The 20,149-nt window shown below is 39.1% G+C and overlaps 1 protein-coding gene across 1 annotated transcript in view; it reads right to left on the bottom strand.

Moving 5' to 3' along the window:
* Positions 1-8: 8 nt before the first annotated feature.
* Positions 9-20,149, bottom strand: part of TMOD3 (tropomodulin 3) — an 82,316-nt gene continuing 62,175 nt past the window's right edge. Inside the window, exons 6-10 of the mRNA XM_077881114.1 lie at positions 10,180-10,310; positions 8,462-8,569; positions 5,379-5,522; positions 4,248-4,392; positions 9-322 (exon numbers count right to left, since the gene is read on the bottom strand). Coding sequence (XP_077737240.1) covers positions 288-322; positions 4,248-4,392; positions 5,379-5,522; positions 8,462-8,569; positions 10,180-10,310 — 563 coding nt within the window. The 3' untranslated portion in view covers positions 9-287. The remainder of the gene's footprint in view (positions 323-4,247; positions 4,393-5,378; positions 5,523-8,461; positions 8,570-10,179; positions 10,311-20,149) is intronic.

The following is a 20,149-nucleotide window of genomic DNA, read 5'->3' as shown; positions in this document are numbered from 1 at the left end:
CTTCTACATTTGTATTTTTAAACTCATGACTCATCACAAACCATTTAATTAATAAGCTAAATTAAAATTGATTTTAGCAGAAGAAATGTTATAAAATACAAAATACCACCTACTATTGATTTTACAATTTGAAACTAATAACAAACTAGAAAGAAGATACATGTAGTTTAAAAAAAAAAGATTTCCAGTCTTTTCCCTTCTACCCAGGAAAATGTTACATCTGACACCACCAACATGAGCTCTTGGTGACCTCTTAAAAGTCTCCCAAAGATTGTATCTTGGTGGACTTACTGGTGGTCTCCTTCAACTCGTCTTTTGCGAACTGTGAGGAAAAAAAAGAAAGGTTAGAAATCCCTGTTACTTTGTACAATGTTAACTTGCCTGTAACCAACAAGTTTCTATATAATCAATACAGTTAGAGTTGCACATAAATGTCCATTTGTAGTTAAATAAAAAAATAAAAGGCCATTAAAATGGAATATTCACATCCTTCATCATTGCCATTTCCTTGCTGAGAACTGAGAGGTTTTCAAAATGAGAACCATGTGTCCTCATCTCACCTGAACTCCCACAGGAGTGGGGGAAATCTAAACTACTGCTCTGCAGTCACTTTCACATCACTGTATCTGTCTCATTTATTATTATAAGCATTGATACCTATTAAAACTGACTTATACACATAAAAATAAATTCACAAAAGATATGGAAGAAAAAATAAAACAATGACTTATAAATTTACTGTGTTAAATTCTGAAGTGACATTCAGATAGCTGGGAAGAGAAAGTACTAAAAGTAATGATTTGCATGCTCTCCTGACTAGGCACTGCAACCTATTTAGTTTGTGAAAGAACATGCCATTTTACCATTTTATTTTTTTCATTTTACCATTTTTTTAAATAAATTTTATTTATTTATTTATTTATGATAGTCACACAGAGAGAGAGAGAGAGAGAGGGGCAGAGACACAGGCAGAGGGAGAAGCAGGCTCCATGCACCGGGAGCCCGACGTGGGACTCGACCCCGGGTCTCCAGGATCGCGCCCTGGGCCAAAGGCAGGCGCCAAACCGCTGCGCCGCCCAGGGATCCCCTCATTTTACCATTTTAAAGGTAAATGACTTGCTACCACTTTCCAAATTTTCCTTCTACTGTCTCCTACAAAATGAACCATGTTCTGACAAAACAAAGTAATGAACTCTCAGACCCTAGCGATGTGGTAAGATCATATCTGGCGATTGTATAAACTGGACACCAAAGTGCTCAATCAACTAGTTCAACGGATGGAGTAAAAGAAAGGTGCATATGTTTCAGGAGCCCCCAGCCAATTCAGACTGGTGACCCCCAAACCAGCAGGCCGTACTCAGAGTAGGATAGATAGGGCCTTCAAGCAGACATTCAAGTTTACGCGTATTAAAGCTTGTCCAGCCATTGGCTGGGTGCCTACTAGAAAGTAAAAACCAGGAGAGCTAAAGTATCAGGTTTCCATGAACCTTTTTATACTTAGCTAATTAAGTACAACCTTCACTCTAATTTTAGCCCATGTTAATGAAAAGCAAGTTTTGCATGTTTACTGGGAAAAAAGGGGAAAAAAATCAAAGACTTGAGTCCCCAAATACAAATCTAATTCATATATATAGAGCTCTGAAAAACACAAATATTTGAAAAGCTAATCACATTAGCCCTTTAGGGCAGAATATTTCCAAGAAAATGTTGAATTGCAGCAGAATTTGGATGTTATCGACAGACCATTTCAGATGTTAAAACGCATGTTATAAAAAGTATACATATAAAGGAGATCTGTGACCGTGGAGCCAACAAAAAAGGTACGAAATGATGTGGTTAGCTGGTGCCAGGACAGTAGTAGGAGACTCGAGTTCAAGCAACTACTGCATGTGTGCCACAGAACCTCTCTGCTGGTAACAGCTAGGATGCTTCTCGGCTGGGGAGATGGGAGTAGGTGGGATTATTTCAATGAATAGGAAACAGTGAGAGGTAAGACATTATCAAAATCAACACTAAAGATCTGATATAGGCCCATTTGCAAGGTGAAGAAAACCTATATGCCCAGGAGATACATGCTTCAAGTTTCGTACAGGTCTGATGGGTCTTTCTGGTGGCTTCATGTTAGACTGCAGGTAAGAAAGCGGCCTTTATGCTGGCCGCCCTGAGCTGGCGCAGAGGTCAATGCGTGGGGCTGGAGAAACCAGCTGAAGCTGCCACGTGCACGCGCAGCAGAAGATTGGGCAAAGTGCTGGGCCTGCCTCTTTCTCACTCGGTGCCCTCCTTGCTACCAGCAATTCCTCCGTTCAGCCCCTACAGGAGAGGCTTATAAATTTGGCCCTATTAACAATTCCTTGGCAATTTCTTGCCAAATCCCACTTCATTAATATATGTTCTCAATACTTTATGATCAATTGCAAGTAAGTTCTAACCTCATGTCCTATCCCTACAAGAATAGAAAGTAGAGGTTTTTTTTGAAGTATCCTTTTAATCAGACATTCAGGGGCCAATAATGGCTCTCAAATGCCTCTCACAAAAAATCCAAAGAAACTAAGTTTCTTCTCATCTCATTTCAGTGCCTTCTAGAGGCCAGCATTCCCGCTGAATCTGGTGGCAACATTTTTCCATTGTGTTAGCTTCAAGCATCAAGTTCTTACTGAAAGTTTACTTCGGAGGCAGCATCCTGCAGTGAGAGTCCATTTTCAAAACTGCAAGCTGCCCTCAGCATATAGATAACTAGCTTGATCCCAAATGAGAGCTTTTATCCATGTAATTCCCCACTCCACAAATGTCTTTATTCTCATTTCATGTCTGAAACTCTGGCTTGGTTCAGACCTAAACAGCAGGAAGTGGGGGTCTTGAGAGCTACCCACACAAAAAACTGCTTTCTCCTGGTTTTGCTTTGCATCAGACTGCACCTACAGTGTGGCCGCCTCACCCTCCATTACACATGGACCCCTCCTCACTAAGCTGCGGTGTCAACATAAAGCAGCCCAGGAAACAGTTCTCCGGGGTTCTCTCATCTTTTGGTACACTGTTGATTCTCGATGGAAATAGCATGACTGCAAAGGACACTGCGAATCAACAGTACACCACACACACCAATTTTCTAAAATGCAAGAGGCTAAAATCTTCTATGGGAAACTAAGTCATCAAAGACAGAAAGGTTTCAACTAATGCTCTTCACAGTGATCTGGGTGAAGGCAAGGAAGCTGTAACTTTTCAGCTTTAGCAACCTTTAAGGAGGGATCCCTGGGTGGTGCAGCGGTTTAGCGCCTGCTTTTGGCCCAGGGCACGATCCTGGAGACCCGGGATCGAATCCCACGTCAGGCTCCCGGTGCATGGAGCCTGCTTCTCCCTCTGCCTATGTCTCTGCCTCTCTCTCTCTCTCTCTCTCTCTCTCTGTGTGACTATCATAAATAAAAAAATTAAAAAAAAAAAGAAACCTTTAAGGAATGCAAACTTGAATATGGCTGAAGCTTAGAAGAACTGCATCACTTTGAAGTGTTACTCCCTTTAAGAAGTCTTACTTTAATTCTTGTCTAAACACATCTTTAAAATATTTCAAAGACAAACACCAAATTTAAAAGAGTCAATTACTGGAAACCTGTAGAAACAAAACTACATAGTATTCTTTAATTCAGCCTTGGCTGGAAAACTTATTTCACATAGAAGCACAAGCCTCAGCAGTATTTTCAGCAGGAACCAGGGAAAAAATGGGCAATGGCTGACCTTGGCGTATATGTACAGCAAGAAGACAAACTGCCCAGTCGTGGCTGTGCAGGGAGACCAGTAAGGATGATAGACACGTGCCACATGCTATAAAACCTGGATCAGAACTATAATTCATATTTTTTCATGTAAAAATTAATTTCTATCTAGGCTTGCTTGATAAAAAGGGCAAAAAATTTTCCTGAAATGTTGAAATATTTGATAGCTCCAAGAGGGGTCTTGTAACTGAGAACAAAATATTTGTTTCAGGAAGCATTTATCACATTTATGGTAGAAAATTGTTCACTTAAAGCTGTGAAATGTTTGTGACAGAAGATTTCACTCACCCAGTAATCACTACCACTGTGTGTAAACTCAAACTCTAATTCAATCAATATAAAAAGGACTATGCAGATTTTAAAAACAAAGGCCAGAAAAATCTGTGTTGAAGTTTATTGTAAAAATGTTTTAAAATTCCTCTAATACATTAGCTTAATGACACAATTCAGAAATTTGATTATGAAATGCATATGTCTTACCTAAGTCATTGTTTTTTGTTATAGCATTAGCTGCCCTGGTTCGAGGTCCCTGCTGTGTAAACTGATATCCAAATTTAAGGATATTTGTATTTTCCTCAAGCATCTTGGCCATTTCCAATTCTACAGCTGTCCCCAGCTGCTGCCTCTGGAATAATTAAAGAGCAGTATTAATAAACTAGATCAAAATACTTTTCAAGGTAAGTCAAGACTGAGACATTCACGTACATGCTGATTCTGTTGGTCATTTAAAATTTTCCCAATTCTTACAATGTACACACATACTTAAGAGAAACAAAACTTTAAAGCTCAGTATATGTTCATAGAGACATCAAAAAACTGGATTACCACAACAAGATACCACTTCATACCCATTTTTATAGGATAACTATAATCAAAAAGACAATAACAAGTGTTGGCAAAAATGTGGAAAAATCAGGAACTTCACACATGCTGGGACAAATGTAAAATGGAACAGTTACTATGGAAAACCACTTGGCCATTCCTCAGAGAGTTAAACAGAGTGACCATGTGACCTAGCAATTCCACTCCTAAGTATGTACCCATGAGAAATGAAAACATTAAAAAACAAACATATCTTCATATAAAAACTTGTATGTGAATGTTCTATCAGCATTATTCCTAATACTGAAAAAACAGAAACCACCCACATATAATATTTCAGCCATAAAAAAGTATAACTATTAATCTATACTAAAACATGGATGAACCTGCAGAATAATTTGCTAAGTGAAAAAAGGTGGATACAAAAGACCACATTAAAAAAAAAAAAAAAAAGACCATATATTCTATCATTGCATGTATATGAGCTCTCCAACAAGGCAAATGTGTAGAGACAGAAAGTAGCTTAGTGGTTGCCAGAGGTTGGGGGGAGGGCTTTTGAAAACATTCTGGAATTAGTGGGGATGGCTGCACAAGTCTATAAATATGTTCAAACCCATACTAAAAATATTAAGTTAATATTCTGGATGCTTCAAATATCCTCATCTCCTTTTAGGCCACCACCTTCCCAAAAAGGCTCCCCCAGAAGACCCCCTCCTACCTCCTGAGTCCCAAGCCCCTCCATGGCAGAATGGGCTGTGGCTTCCTCAGTCACTGCTGTAGAGCACTAACCTGATTGTCAATCTTGAGCTCTGCCAGGGTTTCATTATCTCTTAAAGCATCAATCAGTGCTAGAACCCCAACTCCTGTAATAAAGTTGGACTCCATATTTAAGCTCTTCAAATTTTTGTTCACTCTCAACATATCTGCAAAAGCCTAGAAGTTAAAGAACATATTTAGAGATAAAATTGATGGTGTCTATCACATACTCTACCTGCCACAGACAGATACAATAATTAGCATAACTGCTTTGATGTTTCTCATTAGATTGTTTTGGCTGGACACACTATGTCACAGGCCTCATGTGTATCTACTTTTCACACATACCCTGTCACAGAAGTTATTTATTTATTTATTTATTTATTTATTTATTTATAAACATTTTTTAAAATTTATTTATGATAGTCCCAGAGAGAGAGAGAGAGAGAGAGAGAGAGAGAGAGAGAGAGAGAGAAAGAGAGGCAGAGACATAGGCAGAGGGAGAAGCAGGCTCCATGCACTGGGAGCCTGACGGGATTCGATCCTGGGTCTCCAGGATCACGCCCTGGGCCAAAGGCAGGCGCTAAACCGCTGCGCCACCCAGGGATCCCTGTCACAGAATTTAGATGTGTCACATGTAATCCTCTGTTGGTGATATTCTCTGCTGCTATTCATGCTATTATGTTCACTGATACCCTAACTCCTCCTACTTTCTCCTGTGTCTCACACTTTCTCTAAGTTTCTATGTAGGACTAACTTCATCAAGGTCTCTTTGGAATAACTTTTCTTACTTGAGTCCTACTGCAGCTGGGTTACTGTGCAGCCAAAATGAAGATAATTTATGGACTGATTTTCAAGGCTGAGATGGGAAGGGATGCCTAAGGCAGACGCCAGAACTTAAAGTCAAGTTAAATGAAAAGGCAAGAGGGGGCAAAGATTCTAGAAACAAGTTGGGATACCCATACACATGTACTTTTTATTGGTAACTACTAGCTATGTAGAACAAATCCCTTACCATCCATCTGTATATATACACATTTCTTCAAATATTACTGGTGGCTGATTATTTGACTAAGTACTGCTCTGTAGATTTAGAAATAAAACATAGAAGTCCCTGCCTGATGGAACTTATACTTAGTGGGGGGGGGGGGGGGGCAGGATAATAAGATGGTAAAAGGGTTATAGATGAAGAAACCAGGTAGAGAGGAGTGCTGGGGGGAGGGGCAGAGGTGGGGTTGCTAATTTATATCAGGTGGTCAGGAAAGGCCTCACCAGGAAGGTGACATTTGAAGAATGACTCAAAGGGATGACATAAAACGATATGAAATATCTTTAGGGAGAGAGTTATAGGCAAGAAAAAAAGGATAAAGGCCCCAAGTTAGGGGCATGCATGGCTTGTCTGAGGAAGAGCAAGAGGCTGTATGTCTGCTGTAGAATGTAAAAACGGGCAAGTAGTGGTGCCTGGGTGGAGCAGCTGGTTGAGCATCTAGCTCTTGGGGTTTCAGCTCGGGTCTAATTTTGGGGTCATGAGACCGAGCCCTGCATCAGTCTCTGTACTCAGCAAGGAGTTCCGCTTGAGATTCTCTCCCTCCGTTACCCCTCCACCACTGCGCACTCACTGCTCCCTTTCTCTCAAATAAACAAACAAATATTAAAAAGAAAAAGGGGGCAAGTATAAGACCACTGAAAAAAATCACTGATTGTGATTTTTATTGTTAGTGAGATGGGAGCTGCTAGAGGGTTCTGAGTATACGAATGAGGTAACTAAAGTTTTTTTTAAAAAATCCCTTCTGATGCTATATAAAAAAACTGGCTTTGAAGTGGGAAAGATGGACACAGGCAGCTCAGTAAGGAGGCTACTGCAATAATCCAGATGAGAGAAGATAGTGGCTTAGACTGACTAGCATGGTAGTTGAGAAATGGTGAGAAACGGTTAGATTCTGGAATATCTGGAAGACAAAGCTGGATATACACTTAACATTGTTGAGAAAGGAAAGTCAAGGATAAATCCATTTCTTTTTGTCTTGAGCAAATAAAAGAATTAAGTCTTTTGGTGAAACAGGCAAGAGTGGAAGAGGAGCAGGTGTGAGATGGAAGCCAGAAGTTTGGTTTGGGACTACATGGGTTGTCTGTTAGACAGCCAAGCAAGGTGTTAAGTAGGTAGGTGGACATGAGCATGGAGTTCAGGAGAGGGGTATGACCTGGGGAGAACAATCCTAGGAGTCAAAAACATATAGATAATACATAGCAATGCAAGAGAGGGACATCATCCAAAAAGTGAGTGTAGACAGAGAAAAGAGGAGGACCTAGGACTAAGCCCTGGGCCATTCCAATGCTTAGGGGTTAGGGAGATGAGGAGGAACCAACACAGGAACCAGTGAGGATGTTCAGTGAGGAGGAAGGAGAATCAAAGGGAGTGATGTTGGGAACCCTGGGTGGCGCAGCAGTTTGGCGCCTGCCCTTGGCCCAGGGCGCGATCCTGGAGACCCGGGATCGAATCCCACGTTGGGCTCCCGGTGCATGGAGCCTGCTTCTCCCTCTCCCTATGTCTCTGCCTCTCTCTGTATGACTATCATAAATAAATAAAAATTAAAAAAAAAAAAAAAAGGGGGGAGTGATGTCCTCAAAGCCAAGTGAAGAAAAAGGTTCATACCATGATCAAGTGGGATTTACTGCAGGAATGCAAGGTTGACTTAATATGCAAAAATTAATAATGTAATACATCGAATTAAGGCCAAAACCCATTGACCACCTCAATACATACATGAAAAGCATTTGACAAAATCCAATACTGTAGATCCATAAATGGAATCCTCTGCAGATGTTAAAAGAATGGTGTAAAACTTTATGTAGTGATATGAAAAGATCTCTAAGATATACTGTTCTCTGAAAAATTAAGTGGCAAAACAGCATATATTGTATGACTTATGTTTTTAAAAATTACAGGGAGGAAAAATAGGAAAAAATAAACATAAAATAGTAAATAATGCTTTGCCTAATAGTGAGCTAAACACTGATTGAAAAAAGAAAGTAAACTGTGATCATAAAATCAGTTTAGCCACCTCTGTAACATGCCAGCGTTTTAATTTCAGTATTATCAGTAGCAGCTTACTTACAACAGCAACAGGATCATTGCTCCGGGTGGCCGCAAGACTGAAATATTTCACATGTGTGTTGGTTTCCAAAGCTTTTGCAAAATCTTTTAGGGTTGGAATTGGGATATTCTTGAAAGACAAAATATGACATTTTAGTTTTCAGGAAATTTGGTCCATTAATCAAATGTGCTTACTATTTTTTCATTAAATGTATTCAGAAACTATATAAACAAAACATTTAGTCTACAGGTGAAAACAGCCTCCTTCATATCTATTTCATTTCTCTATTATGGTACATTTGCACAAACTGCTGGCCTACAGCAGAGTATGTATCACTATTTCTCTAGCATTTTGATTAAAATATTGTTCATTATCCTACACTTAACTATTTGGATTATAAAACGTCAACACCTGAGTATTCAAAATGGATCCACTTTTCTAGAGAGAGAGAGAGATGTTACTTAGTTTAAGCTACAAGGCATTAAGAGAGATTAACCCTGCATTACCTGAAATGTGGAAAGATACAATTTTAGAAGGCACTAATTTCTCCCTTCAATACCAAGACTGCAATTCCCTGTAGTCTGGTTATTTTCAGGTCTTTATTATTGATTTAGATATGTAAGGACTGAATTTTTTAAAGTTAAGATTAGTGATCAACTAGGAATGTTAGCTTTTTCCAAGGCTTGCTTTCTTCTGCTTACAGGAAGGAACGCCTGCTAAAGGAGCACAGAGGTCTTATTCCCTATGTTCTTGTAATTCCCAGATGCTCTCTCAGCCCTCAATTCAGATAAATCAAGATTTAAAATGAGGAATTCTTAATGCAGCTATTATACAATGACCAATACTCAAGAGATAATCTGAATTCACTCTGGTAATTAATCACCTCTATGCCCTCCTAACTTATTCTTCCTTACTCTAAGGAAGAGTTACATTTTCTAAAACTCAAGATCCCAGAAAGCCCACTACTAGGTTCCACAGAAACGAAAACAGGTTCACACGTTCACATGTGTTTAGTGGCTTTATTATAATCATCCAAACCAGAGGGAATCCATGTCTATCAACTGGTGAATAAATTGTAGCATATCCCTACAACAGAATACTGTTCAACAAACTACCACATATACAACCACACAGATGAATCTCAAGTGCATCATGCTAAGTGAAAGAAGACAGACTCAAAAGGCTACATACTATATGATTCCATTCATATGACATTCTGGAGAAGGCAAATGGAGAAGGGAAAGAAAACAGATCAGTGGTTGTCAGGGACTAGAGCTGGGGGCAGAGAATGACAACAAAGGGGAGTGACATGTCCTACATCTGTGGTGGTGGCTGTACAATTTATGCATTTGTCAAAACTCATCAAAGTATACACTAAATAGGCAGAGTTTCACTATGTATCAGACTTTGGTTTAATGCAAGGAATACCTAAAGAAACCTGATTAAAAAAAAATAAAACCCCAAACACGAAATACTCTTAGAAGTAGGCAGTACTTTGGAAGCCAGAAAGATTTATGCTGACAATCTGTGTGGCTGACATTTATATATGGTACTCTTTAAAAAGCAAGTCAGAAGCATATACTTTAACTTCTATAATATAAAGGAATCTAAGCATACTGTTAGGAGCAAAACCTTTGCCTTTAAGTAAAAAGAATTATACTATTTCAAAACTGCCCAACTCTCATCCTAGATCTTACTCAAAGCAACTCAAAACTTTATTGTCTGCTTAGCACACGTACCTTTATATTATTCAAATTAACTTCAACAAGACGAACATCATTTTCTTTAATTCTCTTTAAACTCTCTTCAACATTGGTTGGATTTGGTGGCTCATCAAATACTGGAAGAATCTTTTCACCTTTTACCACATCTGCAGTAACAAATGAAAAGGAGAGTCTCACTGGTTGATACTAAAATAGTGAACGCATATAGGAACTTGATAACACAAAGAATATACACGCACGTTCAATACAACTAACCAGAACGTTCTCCCCCACAATTTTTCTTTTTTAAAAAGATTTTATTTATTCATTTGAGAGAGAGAGAGAGCAGAGACAGCAGCAGGAGGGGCAGAGGGAGAGGAAGAAGCAGGCTACCCTTGGATCTTGATGTGGGGCTCGATCCCAGGACCTTGGGGCCAGGACCCAAGCCGAAGGCAGATGCTTAACCAATGGTGCCACTCAGCTGCCCCTTCCCCACAATTTCTAAAAGATCCTTTACATGTTGACACGTATTTAAAGCACTCAAACTGTTATCCTCTTGTATCATTTTCTCTGAGACTTAACTTGTAATTACTGTAAGGGCAATATGAATCACAGACTTGAAGACAAAGCCTCCATGAGAAGAATGAGGTGATGGAAGGACACATGACTTCTTTCTCTTATGGGGAGAACTATGCATGGGAAAAGGGGGAGTAGGAATAGGGAATGGGGAGACAGGTAATGGTACACAGAAGAGCTACTAAGACAGAAATCCCCCAAATTACTGCCCTCCTTCATTCTTATCCCCCAATCTTTCACCATATCCACATACATGGCCAAAATACAATTATGCAAAGCTGAAAGAAGACCCAGGAGCCTTGAATCCTTTAATGACATGTAAGTACACTTTGATGTGAATATGAAGGTCCATGAACACAGTATAATAGGCAAACTTTTATGGATAAATTTTCTGGGAGAAAACCTATAGCATCAGATTCATGGCAAATGACCAAAAAGTTAAGAGCAACTGACAGAAAGATTGACAGGGTCACTCTCTTGTAGTTCTTCCTTTCTGTCCTCCTCTAGCTTTTAGGAGCAAAATTTCCCTCAAGACAAAGTATACTGAATAAATTCCCTCTGACAGTATCTTGTTCTTTTCAAATACAACACACACATGCACACACACAGCATCCTGAGGAGATCAATTTAGATGATGGTCTGAAAATTCTTTTCCTGAGGAAAGTGGAAAGATCTGGATATATCTAGCCTAGACATACATATTAAAAGAAAGTACATATTCAAAGAAAGTATGCTCATTGTTTTCAGATTTATCCTACAGAAGGGGAAGAGAGAAATTTCAAGTTGTTCTGAAAGGCTAGGTTAGAACAGGTATAGACTGCCTGGAGGCAGAATTTGGTTCAATACAAGGATAAGCTTCCTACCAGAGCTCTGCTCTAAGGACAGAGTAGGCTCCTTCTCACCTAAGTTCAGCAAGGTAATCTTCTTCAAGACCATAGATCAAGGAGGCTGGAGAAGAGCCTCCTTACTACAAAGAAAACTGAGTAAGTTCTATCACAATACTAAATTTTATAAAACCAAAAGATTTCTTTCCTTATTCCGCAGAATTGTGCATTTAAAGAGCACTGCTTCTGAATGAAGTAATGGATCCAGCAAATGGGATGCTGAAACTATTAAGAAAGGCTCATGGGACAGTTTAAAAAAAAAAAAGATTTTTAAGATTTTATTTATTTATTCATGAGAGACACAGAGAAAGAGGCAGAGACAGAGGGAAGGGAGAAGCAGGCTCCATGCAGGGAGCCTGATGTGGGACTCGATCCTGGGATTACGGGATCAGGACCCCAGCCGAAGGCAGATGCTCAACCTTTGAGCCGCCCAGGTGTCCCATCATGGGACATTGTAAATGGATGGATCGGGCTGCTAACATCTGAATACACCAATGAATTTTGGCACATTCCCCAAAGAGGAATGACTAGACTTGATATGCTTCCTAATGTGAGTCAATCATCACCTAGGAAACATTCTTGCCCCTCCTAAAGCCCCTAAACAAAAAAACTGTACCAGAATCTCAAAAAGCCACTATTTACTATAGAAGATAGAAAAATAAGTAAAATGATACCACAAGGGGAAGATGGTGGCAGAGTAGGAAGACCATGGGTTTGTTTCATCCCATAAATACAACTAGATAACTATCAAATCATTCTAAATACCCCAGAAATTGACCTCAAGACTGGCAGAACAAACTCCACAACTAAAGGCAAAGAAGAGGCCACATCAAAGAAGGTAGGAAGTATAGAGACTTGATTTGGGAGAGAAACAGATCACGGCCGTCTCAGTGGGGAAGGAGCTGCAGTTGCGAAGGATGAGAGGCGGGCTAGCACACAGGTGAGCACATGGGAAAAACAAATCTCCATAGCAACTGGCCTGGAAGGCAAGAGGGCCCAAATTTCTTGAGTTCTTGCAACCAGTGGGGCTTAAAACCTGAAGTTTTGTTTTTTTTTTTTTTAAGATTTTATTTATTTATTCATGAGAGACATACACAGAGAGAGGCAGAGACACAGGCAGAGAGAGAAGCAGGCTCCATGCAGGAAGCCTGATGCGGAACTCGATTCCGAGACTCCAGGATCACGCCCTGGGACGAAAGCAAACGCTAAACCACTGAGCCACCCAGGGATCCCCTAAAACCTGGAGTTTTAAAGGTCAGTGTGCTTGGCTGTGGGAGACCTCAGAGGGCTTTGGGGATGCTATTGGAGAGAAAGCAGGGAAACGGCTTGTGGACATACAGCATGGAAACAGCAATCTGCAGAATGCATGGGGCACAGTGGGGAGGTTAGCTGTTCATCTCAGAGTGTGACCCAGAGAAGCAGCATTCACAGAGATAATTCTCAGGGAACAAAGAAACTGGCAGGCACAGTTTCCTTCCTCTGCCCCTCAGCATAAGCATAGGACCAACACTCACTACCTGACTTGCTTACACCAAGCCCTACCCCTCTGTGCTCTGGTGGATCTGCCCTTCCCTGGCACACTTATCTCAGTCCCAGCACAGCGGACACCCTTCCCAGAAGACCGGCCCAAACCCCTGTCAATACCAAGTCTCCCAACATGGATGTTTTGCAAGGTAGTGGTGGTGGTGACAGGTCTCATTTCACAAGCAGATCAGAGTACATCTAGTTAAAATGTGGCACATTCAGGCCAAGGACTAAACATTGCCCACAACAGGCAAAGAAAACCTCTGCAGACGACTGGCCTGTAGGATAAAACCAGCACAAAACAGCAGAGTACACACAGCACACATTGGAGACACTCCTAGAAGTGCCAAGCCCTGGGGAACAGGGGACACTGTGTGGTAGAGCACTATAGGACCTCTTTATAAAGCCATTACCCTCAAGAACAGGAGACACAGCTGACTTTCCTAACACAGAGAATAGGAACAGGAGACACAGCTGACTTTCCTAACACAGAGAATAGGCACAGAGATTAAACCAAATGAGAAGAGGGAGGACTTTGTCTCACATGAAAGAACAGAACAAGGCAATGTAAAACTGGTATAGGTAACATGCCTGATGGAGAATTTAAAGGAATGATCATAAGGATACTCACTGGACTTGAGAAAAGGAGGATATCAGTGAGACCACTGCCAAAATATAAGGAATACATACCAGAGATAAAGAGCTCAAAAAACAAAGTGAGAAATAGGCTTGATGGAATGAACAGCAGAATGGAAGAAGCAGAGGAATGAATTAATGACACAGAAGACAGAGTAATGAAAAGTAAACAAGCTGAATGAAAGACAGAAAAAAGAATTATCCAAAACAAAAATAGGGAACTCAGTGACTCCACCAAACATAATCTTCATATTACAGGAGTCCCAGAAGTAGAAGAGATGAAAAGGAGGCAGAGAATTTATTTGAAGAAATAATAGCTAAAATCTGGGGCACCTGGGTGGCTCAGGTGGTTAAGTGTCTGCCTTTGGCTCAGGTCATCATCCTGGAGTCCTGGGATAAAGCCCCGCATTGGGCTCCCTGCTCAGGGAAGAGTCTGCTTCTCCCCCTCCCCCTTGTACTCTCTCTCTCGCTCTCAAATGAATAATAAAATCAGGAAAGAAAGAAAAGAAAGAAAAGAAAGAAAAGAAAGAAAGAAAAGAAAAGAAAAGAAAAGAAAAGAAAAGAAAAGAGAAAAGAAAAGAAAGAAAGGAAAGAAAGAAAAAAGAAAAGAAAAAAGAAAAAAGAAAAGAAAAGAAGGAAGAAAGAGAAAGGAAAGAAAGAAAGAAAGAAAGAAAGAAAGAAAGAAAGAAAGAAAGAAAGAAAGAAAGAAAGGAAGGAGGGAAGGAGGGAGGGAGGGAGGGAAAGAAAGAGGAAGATGAAAGGAAGAAAGAAAGGAAAGAGAAATGATGGCTGAAAACTTCCCCAACCTATGGAAGGATATTGAAATCCAGATCCAGGAGGCACAGAGAGTCCCCAACAAAATCACCAAAGAAGGTCCACCACATACTGTAATTAAAATGGAAAAATACAGTGATAAAAAATATTAAAAGCAGCAAGACAAAAGACAGTCACTATACAAAGGAAACTTCATAAAAGCTACTGGGATTTTTCAGCAGAAACTTTTCAAGCCAGAGGGGAGTGGCATAATATATTCAAAGTGCCAGATGAGGACAGCCCCGGTGGTGCAGTGGTTTAGCGCCACCTGCAGCCCGGGGTGTGATCCTGGGGACCCGGGATCAAGTCCCACATCGGGCTTCCTGCATGGAGTCTGCTTCTCCCTCTGCCTTTGTCTTTGCCTCTCTCTCTCTCTCTCTCTCTCTCTCTCTCTCTCTGAATAAATAAATAAATAAATCTTTTTTAAAAAAGTGCCAAATGAGAAAAACTTGCAGCCAAAAATACTGTATCTCAGCAAGACTATCATCCAGAAAGGAAGGAGAGACAGAGTTTCCCAAACAAAAACTAAAGTAGTTTATGACCACTAAACCTGCCCTGCTAGAAAAGGGGACTCTGTGTGGAAAAGAAAGATAAAAAACGATACTGTAAGAGTAGGAAACACAAAAGCAGTAAAATAAAAAAAAAATGAACATTTCTGTAAAAAAATCAAAGAACACACAAAATAAAAAGATGTAAAATAGGACACCATATACCTAGAACATGTGGAGGAGAGGGGTAAAGAATAGATTCAAACTTAAACAACCATCAACTTAATACAGACTACCATATGCAAATGTTATATACCTAATGATAACCACAATCAAAAACCCCTAATAGATATGCAAAGAATAAAGAAAAAAATCCAAATAAATCACTAAAGAAAACCAGCAAATCATGAAAGAGAAAGACAAGAAATGATCAGAGAAAATCAGAAACAACCACAAAACAATAAAATGGCAATAAGTACACAGCTATCAACAATTACTTTGAATGTAAATGGATTAAATGCTCCAATCAAAAGACAGAGTTACAGAATGGATTAAAAAAAACATGACTCATCTATATGCTGCCTACAAGAGACTCATTTTAATGATACCTGCAGATTGAAAGTGAGAGGATAGAGAAACACTTATCATGCAAATGGATGTCAAAAAGAAAGTTGGAGTAGCAGTGCTTACATTGGACAAAACAGACTTTAAAACAAAGACTGTAACAAGTGACAAGGAGGACACCACATAATCATAAAGGGAACAACCCAACAAGATATGAGAAATGTAAATATTTATCACCCCTATACATAAAGTAGTCATTAACAAACATGAACTAATCAATAACACAATTATAGTAGAGGGCTTTGAACCCACTTACATCAATGGACAGATCATCTAAACAGAAAATCATCAAGGAAACAATGGATTTGAATGACATACTGGACCAAAAAGACTTAACAGATATATTTGGAACATTCCATCCTAAAACAGCAGACGGAATACACATTCTTTTCAAGTGCACATAGAGCATTCTCCAGAACGTATCCCATATTAGGCCACAAAATAAGCCTCAACAAATCCAAAAAGATCGAAGTCATACCATGAATCTTTTCTGACCATAACACTATGAAACTAGGAGTCAACCACGAGAAGAAAATCTGGAACTCAATGGGATGAGCACTGGATGTTATGCTATATGTTGGCAAACTGAATTTAAGTGCAATATTTTAAAAAATCTAGAAAGACCACAAATACATGGAGGCTAAATAACATGCTACTAAACAATGAGTGGGTCAACCAGGAAATAAAATCAGAACTTAAAAAGTGCATGAAAACACAAGGGTTCAAAGCCTTTAGGATGATGCAAAAGTGGTTCTAAGAAGGAAGTTTATAACAATACAGACCTATCTCAAGAGGCAAGAAAAATCTCAAAACAAACAAAAAAAACAGACAAACCCCAAAACAACCTAACCTCACACTTAAAGGAGCTAGAAAGAGAACAACAAACAAAACTTAAAACCAGCAGAAGGAAGGAAATAATAAAGATTAGAGCAGAAAGAAATGATGTAGAAACCAAAAAAACCAATAGAATGGATCAATGAAACCAGGAATTGGTTCTTTGGGGAAAAAAAAAATCAATAAAACTGATAAACTTCTAGCCAGAATTATCAAGGAAAATAAAAGGACTCTAATAAGTAAAACCACAAATGAGAGAGGAGAAATAAGGAACACTACAGAAATACAAATACAACAGAATAATAAGAAGTATAAGCCAACAAATTGGACAACCTAGAAGAAATGGATAAACTCCTCTACATATATAAACTACCAAAACTGAAACAGGAAGAAATGGAAAAATTTGAACTGACTGATTACCAGCAAGGAAATCAAAAAAATCCAAGTCCAGGGCCAGATGGCTTCACAGGCCAATTATACCAAACATTTAAAGAAGAATTAATACCTATTCTTCTCAAACTATTAAAAAAAAAAATAGAAAAGGAAGGAAAGCTTCCAAATTCATTTTATGAAGCCAGTATTACTCTGATATTAAAACCAGATAAAGACATTAGGAAAAAAGAGAACTAAAGTCCCATATCTCTGATGAACACAGATACAAAAATCCTCAACAAAATACCAGCAAATGAAATTCTACAATACATTAAAAAAATCATTCACACAATCAAGTGGAATTTATTCCTGGGCTATAAGGGTGGTTCAATATTTGCAAGCAAACCAATGTGACACATCACATCAATAAGAGAAAGGATAAGAACCATATGATCTCAACTGATGCAGACAAAGCATTTAATGAAGTACAACATCCATTCATGATAAAAACCCTCAACAACGTAGGTTTAGAGAGTACATACCTAAACATAATAAAGGCCATCTATGAAAAACCCACAGCTACTATCCTCATGGGGGAAAAACTCAGAGCTTTTCCCCAAGGTAAGGAATAAGACAAGGATGTCCACTCTCACCACTTTTATACAACACAATGCTCGCTCCACTTTTATTCAACACAGTCCTAGCTATAGCAATCAGACAATATAAAGAAATAAAAGGCATCCAAATCAATAAGGAGGAAGTATAACTCTTATTTGCAGATGACATGATACTGTATATAGAAAACTCAAGGGATCCCTGGGTGGTGCAGAGGTTTGGTGCCTGCCTTTGGCCCAGGGTGCGATCCTGGAGACCCGGGATTGAATCCCACGTCGGGCTCCCAGTGCATGGAGCCTGCTTCTCCCTCTGCCTCTCTCTCTCTCTCTCTCTATCATAAATAATAAAAAAAATAAAAAAAATAAAGAAAGAAAACTCAAAAGACTCCACTAAAAAACTGCTAGAACTGATATACAAGTTCAGTAAAGTTGCAGGATCCAAAATCAATATACAGAAATCTGTTGCATTTCTTTTTTTCTTCTTTAAAGATTTTATTTATTTATTCCCGAGAGACACACAGAGAGAGGGAGAGACATAGGCAGAGGGAGAAGCAGGCTCCATGCAGGGAGCCCGATGTGGGACTCGATCCTGGGACTCCGGGATCACGCCCTGAGCCAAAGGCAGACGCTCAACCACTGAGCCACCCAGGCATCCCTCTGTTGCATTTCTATATGCCATAATGAAGAAGCAGAAACTAATACCAGGATCCCATTTACAATTGTACCCAAAATAATAAGATACGTAGGAATAAACCTAGCCAAAGAAGTGTACGACCTGTACTCTGAAAACTATAAAACACTGATAAAAGAAAGTGAAGAAGACATAAAGAAAGGGAAAGAAATTCCATGCTTATGGACTGAAAAAGCAAAATTGTTAAAATTCCTATACTATCGAAAGCATTCTATACCTTTAATGCAATCCCTATCAAAACAACAACAGCATTTTTCACAGAATTAGAACAATTCTAAAATTTGTATGGAAGACCCTGAATAGGCACACCAATCTTGAAAAAAAAAAAAGAGACCTCACAATTCCAAACTTCAAGTTCTATTAAGAGGTGTAGTGATCAAAATAGTATGGTACTGGCATAAAAACAGACACACAGATCAACAAAATAGAAAGTCCAGAAATAAACCCACGATTATATGGTCAATTAATCTTCAACAAACCAAGAAAGAACATCCAATGGGAAAAAGACTCTTCAGCAAATGGTGTTGGGAAAACTTACCAACAAAACACAAAAGAATGAAACTGGACCACTTTCTTACACCAAACACAAAAATAAATTCAAAACGGATTAAAGACCCATATGTGAGATCTGAAACCATAAAAAAAAAAACCTGACAGAGGGGCACTTGCCTGGCTCAGTCAATTGGGCAGCTGACTTTTGATTTTTGGCTCAGGTCATGATCTCAGAGTCCTGGGATTGAGCCCCGAGATGGTTTCCACACTCAGGGGGGAGTCTGCCTAAGGATTCTTTCTCTCTCTCTCTCCCCCTGCTCCGTCCCCCTGCTCATGCTCTCTCTCTCTCACTCTAAAATAAATGAGTAAATTTTTGTTTTAAGATTTTATTTATTTATTCGTGAGAGAGACACAGAGAGAGGCAAAGACATAGAGGAAGAAGCAGGCTCCCCATGGAGAGGCTGATGCAGAACTCGATCCTAGACCCTGGGATCATGACCTGAGCTGAAGGCAGACATTTAACTGCTGAGCCAACCAGGTGCCCCAATAAGTAAATCTTTTTTAAAAATCTAAAAGAGAATGCAGGTAGTAATTTCTCTGACATTGGCTATAGGAACTTTTACCTAGATAGGTACCGAGTCAAGGGAAACAAAAGCAAAAATAAACTACTGGGACTACATCAAAATAAAAAGCTTCTGCACAGTGAGGTAAAAAATCAACAAAACTAAAAGGTAACCTACAGAATGGAAGAAGATATTTGCAAATGACATATATGATAAAAGATTAGTATCTAAAATATATAAAAAATTTATAGATATAAATATATATAATTCATACCACTCAACACCCAAAAATCATATAATCCAATTAAAAAATAGGCAGAAGACATGAACAAACGTTTCTCCAAAGAAGGCATCCAGATGGCCAACAGACACATGAAAACATGTTCATCATCACTCATCAGGGAAATGCCAATCAAAACTATACCTCATACCTGTCAGAATGGCTAAAATAAAAAATATAAGAAACAAAAGTGTTGATGAAGATGTGAAGAAAGAGGAAACTTCCTCTTACACTGTTGGTGGGAAAGATGTGCAGCCACAGTGGAAAACAGTATGGAGGTTTCTTAAAAAGTTAAAACAACAACAACTATGACAACACAACAACTACCCTACAATCTAGCAATCACAGTACTGGATATTTATGTAAAGAATACAAAAACACTAATTCAAAGGGATGCATGCACCTCTCTGTTAATGGCATTATTTACAATAGCCAAGATATGGAAGCAGCCCAAGTGACCAGCAACTGTTGAATGAATAAAGAAGTGGTGTATATGTACGTATACAATGGAATTATTCAGCCATAAGAAAGAATGAAATCTTGCCATTTGCAATGACTTGAATGGAGCTAGAGAGTATAATGCTAAGTGAAATAAGTCAGGAAAAGACAAATACT

Source organism: Canis aureus, chromosome 32 (assembly GCF_053574225.1).
Source record: "Canis aureus isolate CA01 chromosome 32, VMU_Caureus_v.1.0, whole genome shotgun sequence".
NCBI classification, from domain to species: domain Eukaryota; kingdom Metazoa; phylum Chordata; class Mammalia; order Carnivora; family Canidae; genus Canis; species Canis aureus.
Note: the sequence above shows the minus strand (reverse complement) of the source record. Positions and strands in the feature narration are given on the sequence as shown.